At 45.6% G+C, this 14,470-nt stretch overlaps 1 protein-coding gene across 1 annotated transcript in view; it reads left to right on the top strand.

Annotated features, from left to right (window-relative positions):
- TMEM178A (transmembrane protein 178A) overlaps nt 1-8,106 on the top strand; it is a 378,233-nt gene extending 370,127 nt beyond the window's left edge. Inside the window, exon 4 of the mRNA XM_082248929.1 lies at nt 7,390-8,106. Within this exon, the coding sequence (XP_082105055.1) occupies nt 7,390-7,631 (242 nt within the window). The 3' untranslated portion in view covers nt 7,632-8,106. The remainder of the gene's footprint in view (nt 1-7,389) is intronic.
- Nucleotides 8,107-14,470: the final 6,364 nt, after the last annotated feature.

Here is a 14,470-nt window from a genome sequence, read left to right as displayed (position 1 = left end):
CCACTGGCCTTATCTCATACAAAGTCCCAAATTATTTTTGAGCACCATGTGCTCTATACATTCATACATTGATATCATATCCCCCCTCAATCGTCTTTTCTCCAGAGAGAAAAGGTTCAGGGCTTGTAGTCTTTCCTCATAGCTGATGTCCTCCATTCCCCTAATTATTTTTGTTGCCCTTCTCTGGACTTTCTCCAGTTCCAGCACATCCTTCCTGAGGACCGGTGCCCAGAACTGGACAGCATACTCCAGATGTGGCCGGACCAGAGTCTTGTAGAGCGGGAGAATAATCTCTTTATTTCTGGAGTGAATCCCCTTTTTTATACAACCCAGTATTCTGTTGGCTTTGCTTGCGGCGGCTTGGCATTGCATGCCACTGCGAAGCTAGTTGTCTACCAGTACCCCCAAGTCCTTTTCCATCCTAGACTCACCCAGAGGTTCCCCCCCTAGTGAGTAGCTTGCTTTCTGGTTTCTGGCCCCCAAGTGCATTACTTTACATTTATCAACATTAAACCTCATCTGCCATGTAGTTGCCCGCCCCGTTATTTTGTTCAGGTCTGCTTGCAAGGTTTCCACATCCTGCATAGAAGATATTGGCATGCCTAGTTTAGTATCATCTGCAAATACTGAGATTGTACTCGATATCCCCTCCTCTAGATCATTTATGAACAAATTAAACAGGATTGGTCCCAGGACAGAACCCTGGGGGACCCCACTTCCCACACCCGCCCAATCCGAGTACTCCCCATTAATCACCACCCTCTGTACTCTCCCCTGGAGCCAGTTCTCTATCCAGGTACTCACCCTATGGTCCATACCTACCTTCCTTAGTTTGTACAGTAATCGTTTGTGGGGAACGGTGTCAAAGGCCTTTGCAAAGTCCAGATACACCACATCCACAGGCTTACCTTTATCTAGGTGGCTGCTCACTTCATCGTAGAAGGTTAATAGATTGGTTTGGCACGAACGATTTTTCATGAATCCATGCTGATTACTACTTATAATACCGTTTTCATTACTAAAGTCTTGTATGTGGTCCCTTAACATCCCCTCCAAAATTTTGCAGACTACAGATGTTAGGCTGACCGGCCTATAGTTACCCGGGATATATCTCGGCCCCTTCTTAAATATTGGTACCACGTTGGCTTTTTTCCAATCAGCTGGCACCATACCCGTCTGTAAACTATCCTTAAAGATCAAGAATAATGGTCTGGCAATCACCTGGCTGAGCTCTACCTGGCACCCTGTAGTGCATGTCTTCTATCCCCAGTTACCCTTAATAGTCAGCTCAACATACAATTCGGTGGATGGAAATGAGGAAGGCTGGGAGTCATAGGCATGCACACAGGGTGTGCTGGGTGTGCCTGAGCACACCCTATTTAGCTAATGCAGACAGGGTTCTGGTACCAGCTTTGTGCTTTCCCCTCCGAGGAGTGCTTGTTACTTCTAAATATAGAAGCCCGTCTTCTGTATTTAGAAATGACAGCATGCCTCTGAGTGGCTGCACTGCACCCTCCTCGCTAACCCCAGGTACTGTACTGTGACATAAAGGAGGGTTGGGAGGTGCTGATGGCATTGCTAGTGCAGGGCATACAGGTATTGTCCTGCTGCAATTGCCGGCATCCTCTGCACCTCTCCCTGCTGAGCACTGCCTGTCACACTGGATAAAAAGAGTCGTGGAAGCTTCCACTAAGCTCCTCCTCAACTCTTACCTGCCTGATCACAGACCCCTGCGGAGAAGCCTGGGAGGAAGAATATCTCCCGCTCCTCATCGAGCCGTGCTGTATCCAGGGATAGGCACGGACCAAGGCCGTGGCGGACATTTTCCAAAGTACAGACCTTAGTGAAGGACACCAAGGTACATTTCAAATTAAAACCATCAAAAAACAAACAAACATTCTGTCTACTCTCTGGCCTAGTTCTACAATTACAAATAAGTTTAAAATAACATTTACTGCTTGTGATATATTGTTATAAACGGTTTAAAATATTTTCAAAATTCTTACCTTATATTATAGGGCAGGTCCCCCATAGATTCCCCTTCAGTGCAGGCCAGGGCAGGTCTCCCTAGATCCCCCTTTAGAGCAGGTCAGGGCAGGCCCCCCCCCCATAGATCCCCCTTTAGTACAGGCCAGGGCAGGTCTCCCTAGATCCCCCTTTAGAGCAGGACAGGGCAGGTCCCCCCCCATAGATCCCCCTTTAGTACAGGCCAGGGCAGGTCCCCCATAGATCCCCCCCTTTAGTGCAGGTCTCCTGCCATAGAGCCCCCTTTAGAGCAGGAAAGGGCAGGTCCCCCATAGATCCCCCCCTTTAGTGCAGGTCTCCTGCCATAGAGCCCCCTTTAGAGCAGGTCTCCTGCCATAGAGCCCCCTTTAGAGCAGGAAAGGGCAGGTCTCCTGTATATCCCCTTTAGTGAAGGACAGGGGAGGTCCCCCATAGATCCCCTTTAGTGAAGGACAGGGGAGGTCCCCCATAGATCCCCTTTAGTGAAGGACAGGGGAGGTCCCCCATAGATCCCCCTTTAGTGCAGGCCAGGGCAGGTCTCCCGTAGATCCCCCTTCAGTGCAGGCCCCCTGTAGATCCCCCCTTTAGCACAGGCAGGTCCCCCCATAGATCCCATTACCCCTTAGAGCAGGCCAGGGTCCCCTACCAATAGATCCCCCTTGGAGCAGGCCATGGTCCCCCTCCCTATAGATGCCCCATAGAGCAGGCCTGGCCTGCTCTAAGGGGATCTACCGTATATGGGGACCCTGGTGGTCCTGGCCTGCTCTAGGGGGGGATCTATATGGGGGGACCCCTGGCCTGGTAACTGGTCCCAACCCCCAGTGACAGTCAGTTCCCCCAGGGTGGGCCAGGGACCAGGGTGGATCCCCCCCGTGACAGTCAGTCCCCCGCCAGGGTGGGCCTGGGACCAGGGTGGATCCCCCCCAGTGACAGTCAGCCCCCCCCCCAGGGTGGACCAGGGTGGATCCCCCCCCAGTGAAAGTCAGTCCCCCCCCCAGGGTGGACCAGGGTGGATCCCCCCCCAGTGACAGTCAGTCCCCCCCCCAGGGTGGACCAGGGTGGATTGGATCCCCCCACCCCCGCCCAAAAAACCCGTAAAAGAGGCCAGGGAAGGTCCCATCCCTTCCTGAGGTGGCCTACTGGCCCCCTCCCCCATAGACTTCAGTTCAGTTTAATCTTTAAAAACTTGTACGGTACCTTGTGTCACTGTCAGTGTCTCCCCTCAGTCTCTCACTCTCTCTGGTGCTCCCCGAGTCTCTGACTGACTTCAAGAAGACTTCCTGCTGCTGTGCTGTGCTCTCTCCTCGGCTCCTCTTTCTGCTGTGAGCGTGACGCCCGTCTCATCACAGGCCAGCCAGCCAGCCACAGTGCCACTCCCTAGTCCCTCTTCCAGAGTGAGAGGGACAGTTCTCTGGACAAGTCCCGCCGCCGTGCCAATTCAACACTCCCTCCCCCAGCCAGCAGCACGATAATTTACTGGCAGCCCGCGCAGAACAGGCAGGCGAGCCTTCTTTGCAACTTCTGGGCGGTGCTGGGCGGGAGGCGGGACTGTCTCGCAGGGAGCGGCGGGCGGCGCTCGCTAATGATGATGATGATGAGTCTGGCTGCTGGCATGATGATTGATGACGATGGATGGCTGCAGATAGCGGGGCAGCGTGGCGGACCCGGCAAGGCCCAGTCATGGACACCGGTGTCCGTAAGCGGACACCTTGCAGACCCCTGGCTGTATCGGAGGTCTGTGTTTGGAGGGGGGGATATTTTAGTGACATTTTTAAAGCTGGGGGGAGAAGATGATTTACAGTGGATGGGGGGATAGGGGGGCTTGTGCTAGGATTGAGATGCCAATCCAGTCAAGGATGTGGGGGAGGGAGGTGGTACACTGCTGACCCCTGAATTCTGTAAACTGCGTACCCCTGTATACTGCACACTATTGAACACTGCCCACCCCTGAACTCCACGCACTGTGCACTACCCACCCCTGTACACTGCGCACTGTACAATACTCACCCCTGAACTCAATGCACTGTACACTGCGCACCCTTGAACTCCACGCACTGTACACTGTGCACCCCTGTACACTGCCCACCCCTGAACTACACACGCTGTACACTGCGCACCCTTGAACTACATGCACTGTACATTGCGGCCCCCTAAACTCCACGCACTGTACACTGCGCACCCCTGTACACTGTGCACACCTGAACACTGCCCACCCCTGAACTCCACGCAATGTACACTGCTGACCCCTGAACTCCATGCACTGTACACTGCGCACCGTTGAACACTGTGCACCGTAAACTGCACACCCCTGAACTCCCCGCACTAATCATTGCACACCCCTGAATTCCACGTGCTGTAAACTGCGCACCCCTGAACTCCACACACTGTACACTGCACACCCCTGAAAACCATGCACCCCTGAACACCACACCCTGTACACTGCACACCCTTAACCACTTGCCGACCGCCGCACTATTTACTGTGGCGGTCAGCCTCTACTGGGCAAAGCGACGTAGGACTATGTCGCTCGCCCACGAGCCTCTAGGGGGCGAGCGCGTGCCGCTGGAGGCGCGCTCCCGCCCCCGCTCGTTCACTAAAATTCCCGCGCGAGTGACCGGCAGCTCCGATGTCCGCCGGCCACTCGCGATCTCCTGCTGGAGAGGGAGAAAGGCAGGCAGCTAATGTAAACAAAGCCGCCTGTCATTCTCCCTGGTGTAACTGCAGAGACTGTACGATCCTTCTATGTAGGATCGTATGTTTCTGTGGTTACATCACAAGCCACGCCCCCCACAGTTAGAATCACGCCCCTAGGGATACATTTAACCCACTGTTTACCAATAAAGTTAACCCCTTCCCTGCCAGTGTCATTTTTACAGTAACAGTGCATATTTATAGCACTGATTACTGTAGTAATGTCACTGGTACCCCCAAAAGTGTAAAAAATGTCAGTCAAGGGTCCGATCTGTCCGCTGCAATGTCGCAGTCCCGCAAAAAAAATTGCAGATCGCTGCCATTACTAGTTAAAACAATAAAAATTACATAAATATTTCCCGTAGTTAGTAAACGAAATAACTTTTACGCAAACCAATCAAAATACGCTTATTGCAATTTATTTCACCATAAATATGTGGCAGAAAACAAATTGGCCTAAAATGCTAAAACATTTTGATTTTTTAATTTTTTTGGGGGGGAATTTCATATAAAAAAATTTGAAAAATATTGTTATTTTTGCAAAATTGTCGCTTTTTTGTTTATAGCGCAAAAAGTAAAAATCGCACAGGTGATCAAATACCACCAAAAGAAAGCTCTGTTTGTGGGAAAAAAAGGACATCAATTTAATTTGGGTACAGCATTGCACGACCGCGCAATCGTCCATTAAAGTCCCGCAGTGCCGAATCGCAAAATAGGCCCTGGTCTTTGAGCAGCCAAATCCTCCGGGGCTTAAGTGGTTAAACACTACACTCTGTACACTGCGCACCCCTGAACTCCACACTCTCTACACTGCGCACTAATACTATATATATATCCACCTAATAAATTTTTGATTATAAGATACCAATCATTTTTAATCAGATTTATACGTATTATTGTTGTTTCTTTTGAATTACATTGTATACTTTCCTTTGTAACTAACCGCATCCATGAATTAGACACTACAGGATTAATTGCGGTCAGTATATATCTTCGGAGGTTAGCTTAGCTGCCAGGCTGATGAAGGTGGTGTGGTTTAGCTTCCAAAATGTGTTACTACATTGGCTGCAGAAACCTGGGATCCGCCCTTGTGGTGGCTCCTGGCTTGTTCATCCAGTTCCCTGCACCGCATCCCACTTTGGTTATTACATCCAGCGGCACAAGGGTGGATTGGATTTTTCCTTGGTTGCCCCATGCTAAGCTATCCCATGCCTGTCACCCCAGATGTCTGTGAGTGCATTTGTACTGTATTTTATGTTGCTGTGAATAAACTGTGCTGCTACACTATCGGGGCTTGGCGCCTCTCCTTTACTTCACTTTTTCTGTTACTGTGCTGGGGTTCCCAGCCCTCCACAGAAGTCAGACTTGCTCCAGTCTATGTTGTTAGCCAGCGACTGATTCAATTAATTTAGCTTTACTCTGGGATTAGATAATTATAATTTTCACATATATAAGCACCAAAGTTTTTATGCATTTTTCAGTTACTGTCATCTTTATTGTACAGAGTTTCCGTTTTATCAACTCCTTACACACGATTCAATCTGATTGCACATAATCAATCCTTTGTTAGAACAAGGGTAGCGCAGAGTGTATGTTGTTTTTTCTCTAGTTTCTAAAGCAAGTAAACAACAATATCCTTTACTTAAGTGGTTGCTGATAAAAGTACAGTTCTCAAAAGACAACTTTAACACAGCTCCTATACAGAGCTCTTTCAATAGTACTTAAATCGTGCATACCTTATACAGAAGGCAGGTCCATAAAGCAATCCCTTTTAAGGCAAAGTCCATTTAGGCAATAATCCACAAGAGGTAGTGTAAGTCCTTAGAGCAGTCATGGCGAACCTTGGCACCCCAGATGTTTTGGAACTACATTTCCCATGATACTCATCTGCACTGCAGAGTGCATGAGCATCATGGGAAATGTAGTTCTAAAACATATAGGGTGCCAAGGTTCGCCATCACTGCCTTAGAGTCAATGATTGGTAGTAATCCATAAACATAGCAAGTACAAGATTAAAAACTGGAATTCCACAGGGGGTCTTAAGGCTCAAGACCCTCCCCATGAATTCAAATTAGGCTCCTACCCCCCCCCCCCCTCTTTAAGAGGGGGTGATCACTCCAGCAGAGTAACAAGCTACATTTTGGCAGCATTTCCCAGACCAGAGGCTTGGAGGCAGTCCCTTTTATGTTGGTTGACCTGTAGGGGGCAGTAACCTGGCTGAAAATACCATGAAAAACAATAACCCTTACAGCCTAGCTATCCCTAGCTCTGTCAACCTGAGGTTACAGGAACCATCAAATCATTGTAACACTTGGCTCCTGGCTGACTCCTAACTTGAGGAAATGAGCACTGCCAGGAAAAACAAGTGCTTACAAAGACAGACAAGGTAATCCCTTGTAGGTAACTGTCTACAAGCTGTTGGACCCAAACCATCATTACAAGGCTCTGTAATGATTTAGGGGTCAGCAAAAAAATTAACCACAGTGCACAGTGGTGGACCAGCACTATTGGATGCTGACAATTAAAAAAAAAAAAATGTCTGCTTCTGAAGCCTGTCAAGGTTATTATACCTGTGCTATGAAGGGAAAAAATAAACGCTATAATACACTGTAATGAAAAGCATAGTTACACTTTACATTTTAAAAATGGCTTATTTTCTGTATATTTTACTAACATATCTCTGTTTTGTTTTAGGAATATTCTGCACCATTTCTTTGTGTACTTATGCAGCAAGTGTTTCTTATGATCTGAATCGCTTGCCAAAATTAATTTATGGGCTTCCAAGTGATGTGGAACGTGGATACAGTTGGTCTTTGTTTTGTGCCTGGTGTAGTTTGGGATTAATCGTGGCAGCTGGATGCCTCTGCACTGCCTATCCATTTATCAGCAGGACCAAGATTTTGCATCTAAAGTTTGCCAGAGACTCATGTGTATGACTGAGACAAGCTATGACTTTTCTGCCATTTTCAAGACACCCTGTGCACTGCAAAACTGGTCAAACCTGAGCTGCACAGACTGAAAAAATTTAAAAATAAAAAAAACTATGATGGAAGCACAAATACTGTAAGCTTAAATGATTCAAGGAAGATATGGCTTCCTACTATGTACAAATAAATAATTAATGACCCAGTGGCCTTCATTGCTCCACTGTTGGCTCTGCCCTTGAGTCCTTTTGCCTGTCTTGTGCACTACTGGAAACTACCCACTGGAATGTATCATGGTTGGATTATAAACTAGAATTGGTCATTTGTTCAAGAACAAAGTAAAACTAAATATCCACAAAAACAACTGACGCAGCCTTCCAAAGCATGGAAATACTGTGAAATCAAGTGCTTTAAGAATCCATTATTTATGCAACATGTTTATGTGCGTCACTGACAAATATGTCCACATGCAACTTTGCCTTCCATCTCTAGTTTCTCTTGCTTTTGCTTGTCACCATTTTACAGAAATAAAAAGATACAGGTTTTTGGAAACAGACCTTCAGCAGTTACAGTGCTATGTTGTTAATCTCATGCTTGATAAGTTTTACATTCAAGCTGTTTCAAAGCCATTTGAGCTCCTGTTAAATTATTATAATAATTTTGCATCTTTTCACCTGATGTGATATCTTAAACTGTCATTCCTGCTGTGCCATAGAAAACTGTTATAAAATACAGTAAAACTAATGAGTTTTTTTTTGTATATTGCCCATTACCAATTTTGTTATTTTCTTCATAGAAGTGTTATATCTTTATATCTTCTGATTCCTACTGTAATATTATATTCATGCACATTGCAGCAAAAATCTCACTGAATGTGTCTTTATAATACAGATTCCAGTGATGCTAACCAGAGACCTACAAGATTTTAGAAATTAAAAATTTAAATTACTTATCAAAAGGTTAACACTTGCAGAATAACTTCATTGGAATTGTCTTTTCTCAAGAGCTATCAAGCCAGGAGTTGATAAGTGGGCTTATTAGAACTACTCTGTCATCAACATAGTTGATTGCTGGCTCATTGGGAAATCACCCCCTTTGCTGTCTTCTTTTATTATGAGAGAGTAATCATTTTTTAAACGGTATTAAACCCAAAACCAAAAGTGTAATATATTGCTGCTTAAAAATCATTAGACGTGGTGGCTGCAGTAGTTTTATTGTTTAGGCTTTTTCTCCTTTGTTTTCACCTGGTGTTCTAGCCAGTACTATGCCTCCTGTATTAGAGTGCTTCCACTCTGGATCAATGAGCACAGGGGGCACCATTGGACAGCAACATTGTCAGTTTGGTGGGAGGAAACTAAGATCTCCTCCCACCAAACAGACTTATGCCTCGTACACACAAATCGATAGTTGGCCGTGAATGTTCGGCCAACGTCCGATCGGCCGATTTTCGGCTTGTTAGTATGATGTTTTCGACAACCGACTCCGACTTTTCGGCCGAACAAAATCTGGTGTGCAGGCTATAAAATGTTTGTTGGCCGTCAACAGAACAGCTGATTTTTCATCAGTCAGTACAGATTTCGGCAGACAAAAATCTGATGAGCAAGACTGGGCATGCTCAGAGAAGAAAAAACACACGGAAAGTAAACCAGAACATGACATCACTTCTGAAGTTGGTTTTTGTTGGCCGAGAAAATTCGTGTGCAGTCTAGAGCACATTTCAACCAACACAACAACACTGGACAAAAGACGGCCGATTGGTCGGCCGATAATCGTTGCGTGTGTACGAGGCTTTAGATACACTACCAAATTGAAGCCCAAAACCAGCTGATACTTTATAAGTGGTAACTGGAACAGTTTTTTTGGGGGGGGGATAAAAGGTTTTACCCTGTAACTGATACATCTGTAAGAGACTTAGTTCTTTTGAAAAACAACAGACTTACTGGCTGAATGACGAGATGAAAATGGAAGAAAGCCAGCCTAAAAAAAAAAAGAAGAATGCAGCTTATCACATCTAAGAATTGGTAAGCTTTTATATTATAAATGTTTGCTTTTGGGTTTTTTACTGCTTTAACCATAGTGCATGGTTGATTTGTAGTGGGATATTGATTCTGGGGGGTGATATATTTTTGGTTTTTAGTTTGTGCTAATGGAGCCTTTTTTAAAGTGTACGACTTGTCCTGCGACCTGGGACTGCAAAGTCGCATGACAAGTTGTACCCCATGATTTCCAATGAGTACCATTCATATCTGTGAGACTTCAAGTCGCAACAACTTTAAAGTAGTCCCTGCACTACTTTAGTATGACTTTGTTGCGTTTTGAGGTTTATAGACCTCAATATTACACAGACGTTGCTTAAAATCGTGGCAAAATCGTGGAGAAAAATTACAGTAAAATCGCATGACTTTTATGTAGCACAAGTGTGAAAGGGGCCTAAAGGGAAAACTCCCCCCCCCCTAGTTTTGCCTAGAGGGAAGAGGAAATAGAAAACCTGTACATTTTTTTATTGCTGTCTGTGCCCCAGTTAGGGACAGAGTTGTATAAATTACTCGAAACCCATACTTGAGTAAAAGTACAAGTGCTCGATCAAAAAGTGACTTGAGTAGAAGTGGAAGTGCTCGATCAAAAAGTGACTTGAGTAGAAGTACTAAAGTATTCAACATTTTTTGTACTTAAGTAGTTTGTTAAAAAATGTTGTACTCAAGTACAGAAAGTAAAAGTACCAGTAGTTTTGAAAAAAAATTGCTACTCAAGTACTGAAAGTAAAAGTACAAGTACTGTGTTATGTAGTTATTAAAGAAAGAAGTCAAAAGTTTGAACATCATATTGTTTTTTATTATTTCAAATGCAGCTTTTATTTATACATACAGTAGCTTTTATTTTCGTATGCGCTGAGAATACACGTTTTGAGCTTCATGAAACCTGCCATCTACTGTTCTGGCAGTGGTAATTTTTATAATTGTAACGAGTAACTATGCAGCACAAAAAAAAAATTATCGGAGTAGAAGTATTGAAATCATCGAAAAAATGTAGTGAAGTAAAAGTGGAAGTAGGAGAAAAAAATTCTACTCTAGGAAAGTACAGATACCGCCTTTCGTTACTTAAGTACAGTAGTGAAGTAGTTCTACTTAGTTACTATACATATCTGGTTAGGGAGATTCACCCTCTCGATTTGTCTTGTTTAAAGAAAGTCCCAAATTTTAGGGTTGACACCAGAACAGTAATAGAGGAGAAATCATCCAATAGGGACACTCTTTCTTGTGACTCTGCTGACATGCCAGGCTTGTCTCACTTCATGTTTTGACTATGGGACAGGAATAAAAGAGAAATTTCCTCTATGGGATGGGACACAGATGGCAAAAAAAAAAATAATAAAAGCGACAGGGGTATAACCCTCCCTACTTTATCCCAATAAAAAAAAAAAAAATTTCCTTCAGTTACACATTAACCGCTTGCCGACCGCCGCACGACTATTTACTGCGGCGGTCAGCCCTTCACAGGCAGAGCGACGTAGTACTACGTCGCTAGCCTGTGAGGGTCTAGGGAGCGAGCGCGCGCCCCCGGAGGTCCGCTGGTCACTCAACGATCGTCGGTGCAGAGGGAGAAAGGCAGGCGGCTGATGTAAACAAGCTGCCTGTCATTCTCCTCTGTGTAGAAATAGTGATTATACGGGTTCTACTATGTAGGACCGTTGATCACTGTTCCTACACCTCAAGCCACAGCCAATCACAGTTAGAATCACGCCCCTAGGGACACACATAACCACTCCCACTCAAAAAAAGTTAACCCATTCACTGCCAGTGAAATTTTACAGTAACAGTGCATATGTATAGCACTGATTACTGTAGAAATGTCACTGGTAACCCCAAAAGTGTCAAAAATGTCAGTCAAGGGTCCGATCTGTCCGCTGCAATGTCGCAGTAACGCAAACAAAATCGCAGATCGCCGCCATTACGCGTTAAAAAAAACAATAAAAATGACAAAAATCTTTCCCTTTGTTCGATAACTTTTGCGCAAACCAATCAAAATACGCTTTTTGCGATTTTTGTTTCCAAACATATGTAGCATAAAACAAATTGGCCGAAAATGTTAAAAAATTTGGATTTTTACAGCGTCGCACGACCGCACAATTGTCCGTTAAAGTCACACAGTGCCGAATCGCAAAATAGGCCCTGGTCAGGAAGGGGGTAAAATCTTCCGGGGCTTAAGTGGTTAAGTTAAAGGTGTTCAAAGCCCAGCATTTAATTGCTGCTGACAATCTGTTCTTTTTTTCAAGACTATTATTATAATACAGACTTTATATAGCACAATTACAATATAAAGGGAGAAAGTACAAATACAATACAGTTTGATATAAAAGGATTATGAGGGCCCTGCTCGTGGAGCTTACATAGAAGGGAGAGGAAGGCGATACAAAAAATAATATCTGTTGGGGATGAGCTGATGGAGGAACAGTTATGAGGTGGAAGCAGGGTAGGCTTTCTCTAAATGAAAAACAATAAATATAAACTCACATTTGCAGGATATTAAAAAGCATATTGATAAGTCTCCAACAGGTGGCCAATGATGAGCAAGCCTTGGAACCAAGAGGTAAATTAGGGAAACACCAGGAAGAGCCAACAGAGCCTGTGTATATCAGATGGATGAGAACCACTGTGGACAGCAAGGAAGTGTTGTAGGCCCACAAGATGGCAGTGATGATGTCCTGTGTTGTAATTCGGTGTGGTTACAAGTTTTGGGACAGGACGCCTATGTTAAACTCTTCTTTTTTAAAATGCTACACTTCTGTATTGACACTCTCTCCCCTCTTTTGTTTTTACATGGTTTGCCAGTGGGAGCATCCCTAGATCCCTCTTGGAAGAGAGACTGCTGATGCCACCATAGTGTAAACTTTATGCCACAGTGTTTTATATAGACTTTGTTTAACCCCTTCACGCCAACGGTTCTCAAATATCCCCCTTTGTGCTGGGAGCGCGCCACACGACGTGCTCCCAGCACAGAGACTAGGGTCACACAGAGAGCCCCGGGCCCCATTCTAACAATCGGGACCAAGAAAATCTGATTCCAAGTGACCTGATTGCTGCAATAGTCTCTGACTGGCTATCAGAGTGATCAGTCAACTCCACAGAGGGGTGGGTGCTGTGTCGGTCAATAAACTTCAGAGAAAAAGATTTTACGGCAAGACAAAAATCCAGTTTTCTCTTTCGTTCACTGACGGACACAGCTTCATATCTTCATTGACCGTTGAGACGTACCAAAGCAGTGTCATCATGAGGGGTGGGAAAACACAGCAAAAAAAAAAACATTTCCAAAAGGGCTAAATGTAGCCAACCAGGTAACCAAAGAGCTCAACCATGAACAACTTGAGCTCGTCTACAAGGAAAAAACACACCCTCAAGAGGTCGTAGCCTTTGCAACAGCGGCCTGCAAAACTTTATGGCTAGAAGCAGCATCTGCAGATGCCAAGACATCCACCTTGTAAAACTTTGTGAATGTGTGCACAGACAACCAGGTGGCCACCTTGCAAACCTGGACCACTGACGCCTGATGAGGGAAGGTCCAGGAGGCACTAAGTGCCCACATTGAATGCGCCTTAACAGGGAAAGGAGGAACCTGATCCTTGATGGAATAGGCCTGCACCACCATCTGCCTGATCCATCTGGAAATGGTGGCAGCAGATACAGCCTGCCCCTTACGAGAACCATCTGTAAGGACCTAAAGGAATCGGGTTTGTGAATCGACTCAGTTGCCCCCAAGTACACCCCACCCTGATGGCCCAAACCACATCCAGAGAATGCAAGGCAATTTCTTTTGGATGCTTTGGCTTAGGACACAACAAAGGTAACACAATGTCTTAATTCAAGTGGAAACCTGAGACGACATTGGGATTGAACGACTGACAAGGACAGAGAACCACTTTGTCCCTGTGAACCACCAAGTATGGTGACCAACAGGACAAAACAGCCAGTTCTGAAACCCTGTGTGCAGAATAGCCACCAAGAAAGCCACCAAGAAAGCCACCTACTGTGATAGAGTAAGCAGAGGAATCTGCGGTTTTTAAAGATCCCAGATACCGGGGACCTTACCGGAGGAGTCAAAAGGCGAACCCCCTGCACAAAGGTGTGCACCAAGGAATCTGTGGCTAACGGCATTGGAAAAAATTGCCAAGGCTGAAATCTGGCCCTTGATGGTGCCCAAAGCCAAACACTTATCTACACCACTTTGTAGAAACTCCAGCAGACGTGATACCCTTCCGAGACTCACACCAAGTAATGTACGCCTTCCAAACTCAATGGAAAATCTTCAGAAAAATAGAATTTCTAGCTCTTAACAGGTTGAGGCGAGAATCAAGTAGGTCCACATTGGGAGTCCCCCACCGAGGACACAGTTGTTGAAACACCTCCGGGTGAAGAGACCATTCGCCCGGACTCAGAGCCTGCAGACTGAGGTAGTCTGCCTGCCAATTTTCCAGTCCTGGAATGTGCACGACCACTTCTTTGGCCGCAAGAGCACTCTTTGTGCCCCCTTGATGATTGACATATGCTACAGCCGTGGAGTTACTTGATCGAATCCTTACCGGACACCCCTGCAGACGATCCATCTACTGGGACAGACAAAGCCTGATCGCCCGATTTCCAGGATATTGATCAGCAGGCCGGACTCCTATCGAGACCAAACTCTCTGGGCCGATTCCGTGCTCAAGACACCTTCTCCACCCGGACAGACTGGCGTCCGTGGAAACCACCGTCCCGTACACGGTAAGAAAGGAATTTCCTTGCCGGAGCGCCGGGGAATGGAACCACCACAGCAAGGATCCCCTCGTATTCCGGCCCAACAGGACCAGATTGTCCAGG

Source organism: Pelophylax lessonae (genome assembly GCF_965119305.1).
Source record: "Pelophylax lessonae genome assembly, chromosome: 3".
Taxonomy (NCBI): domain Eukaryota; kingdom Metazoa; phylum Chordata; class Amphibia; order Anura; family Ranidae; genus Pelophylax; species Pelophylax lessonae.
Note: the sequence above shows the minus strand (reverse complement) of the source record. Positions and strands in the feature narration are given on the sequence as shown.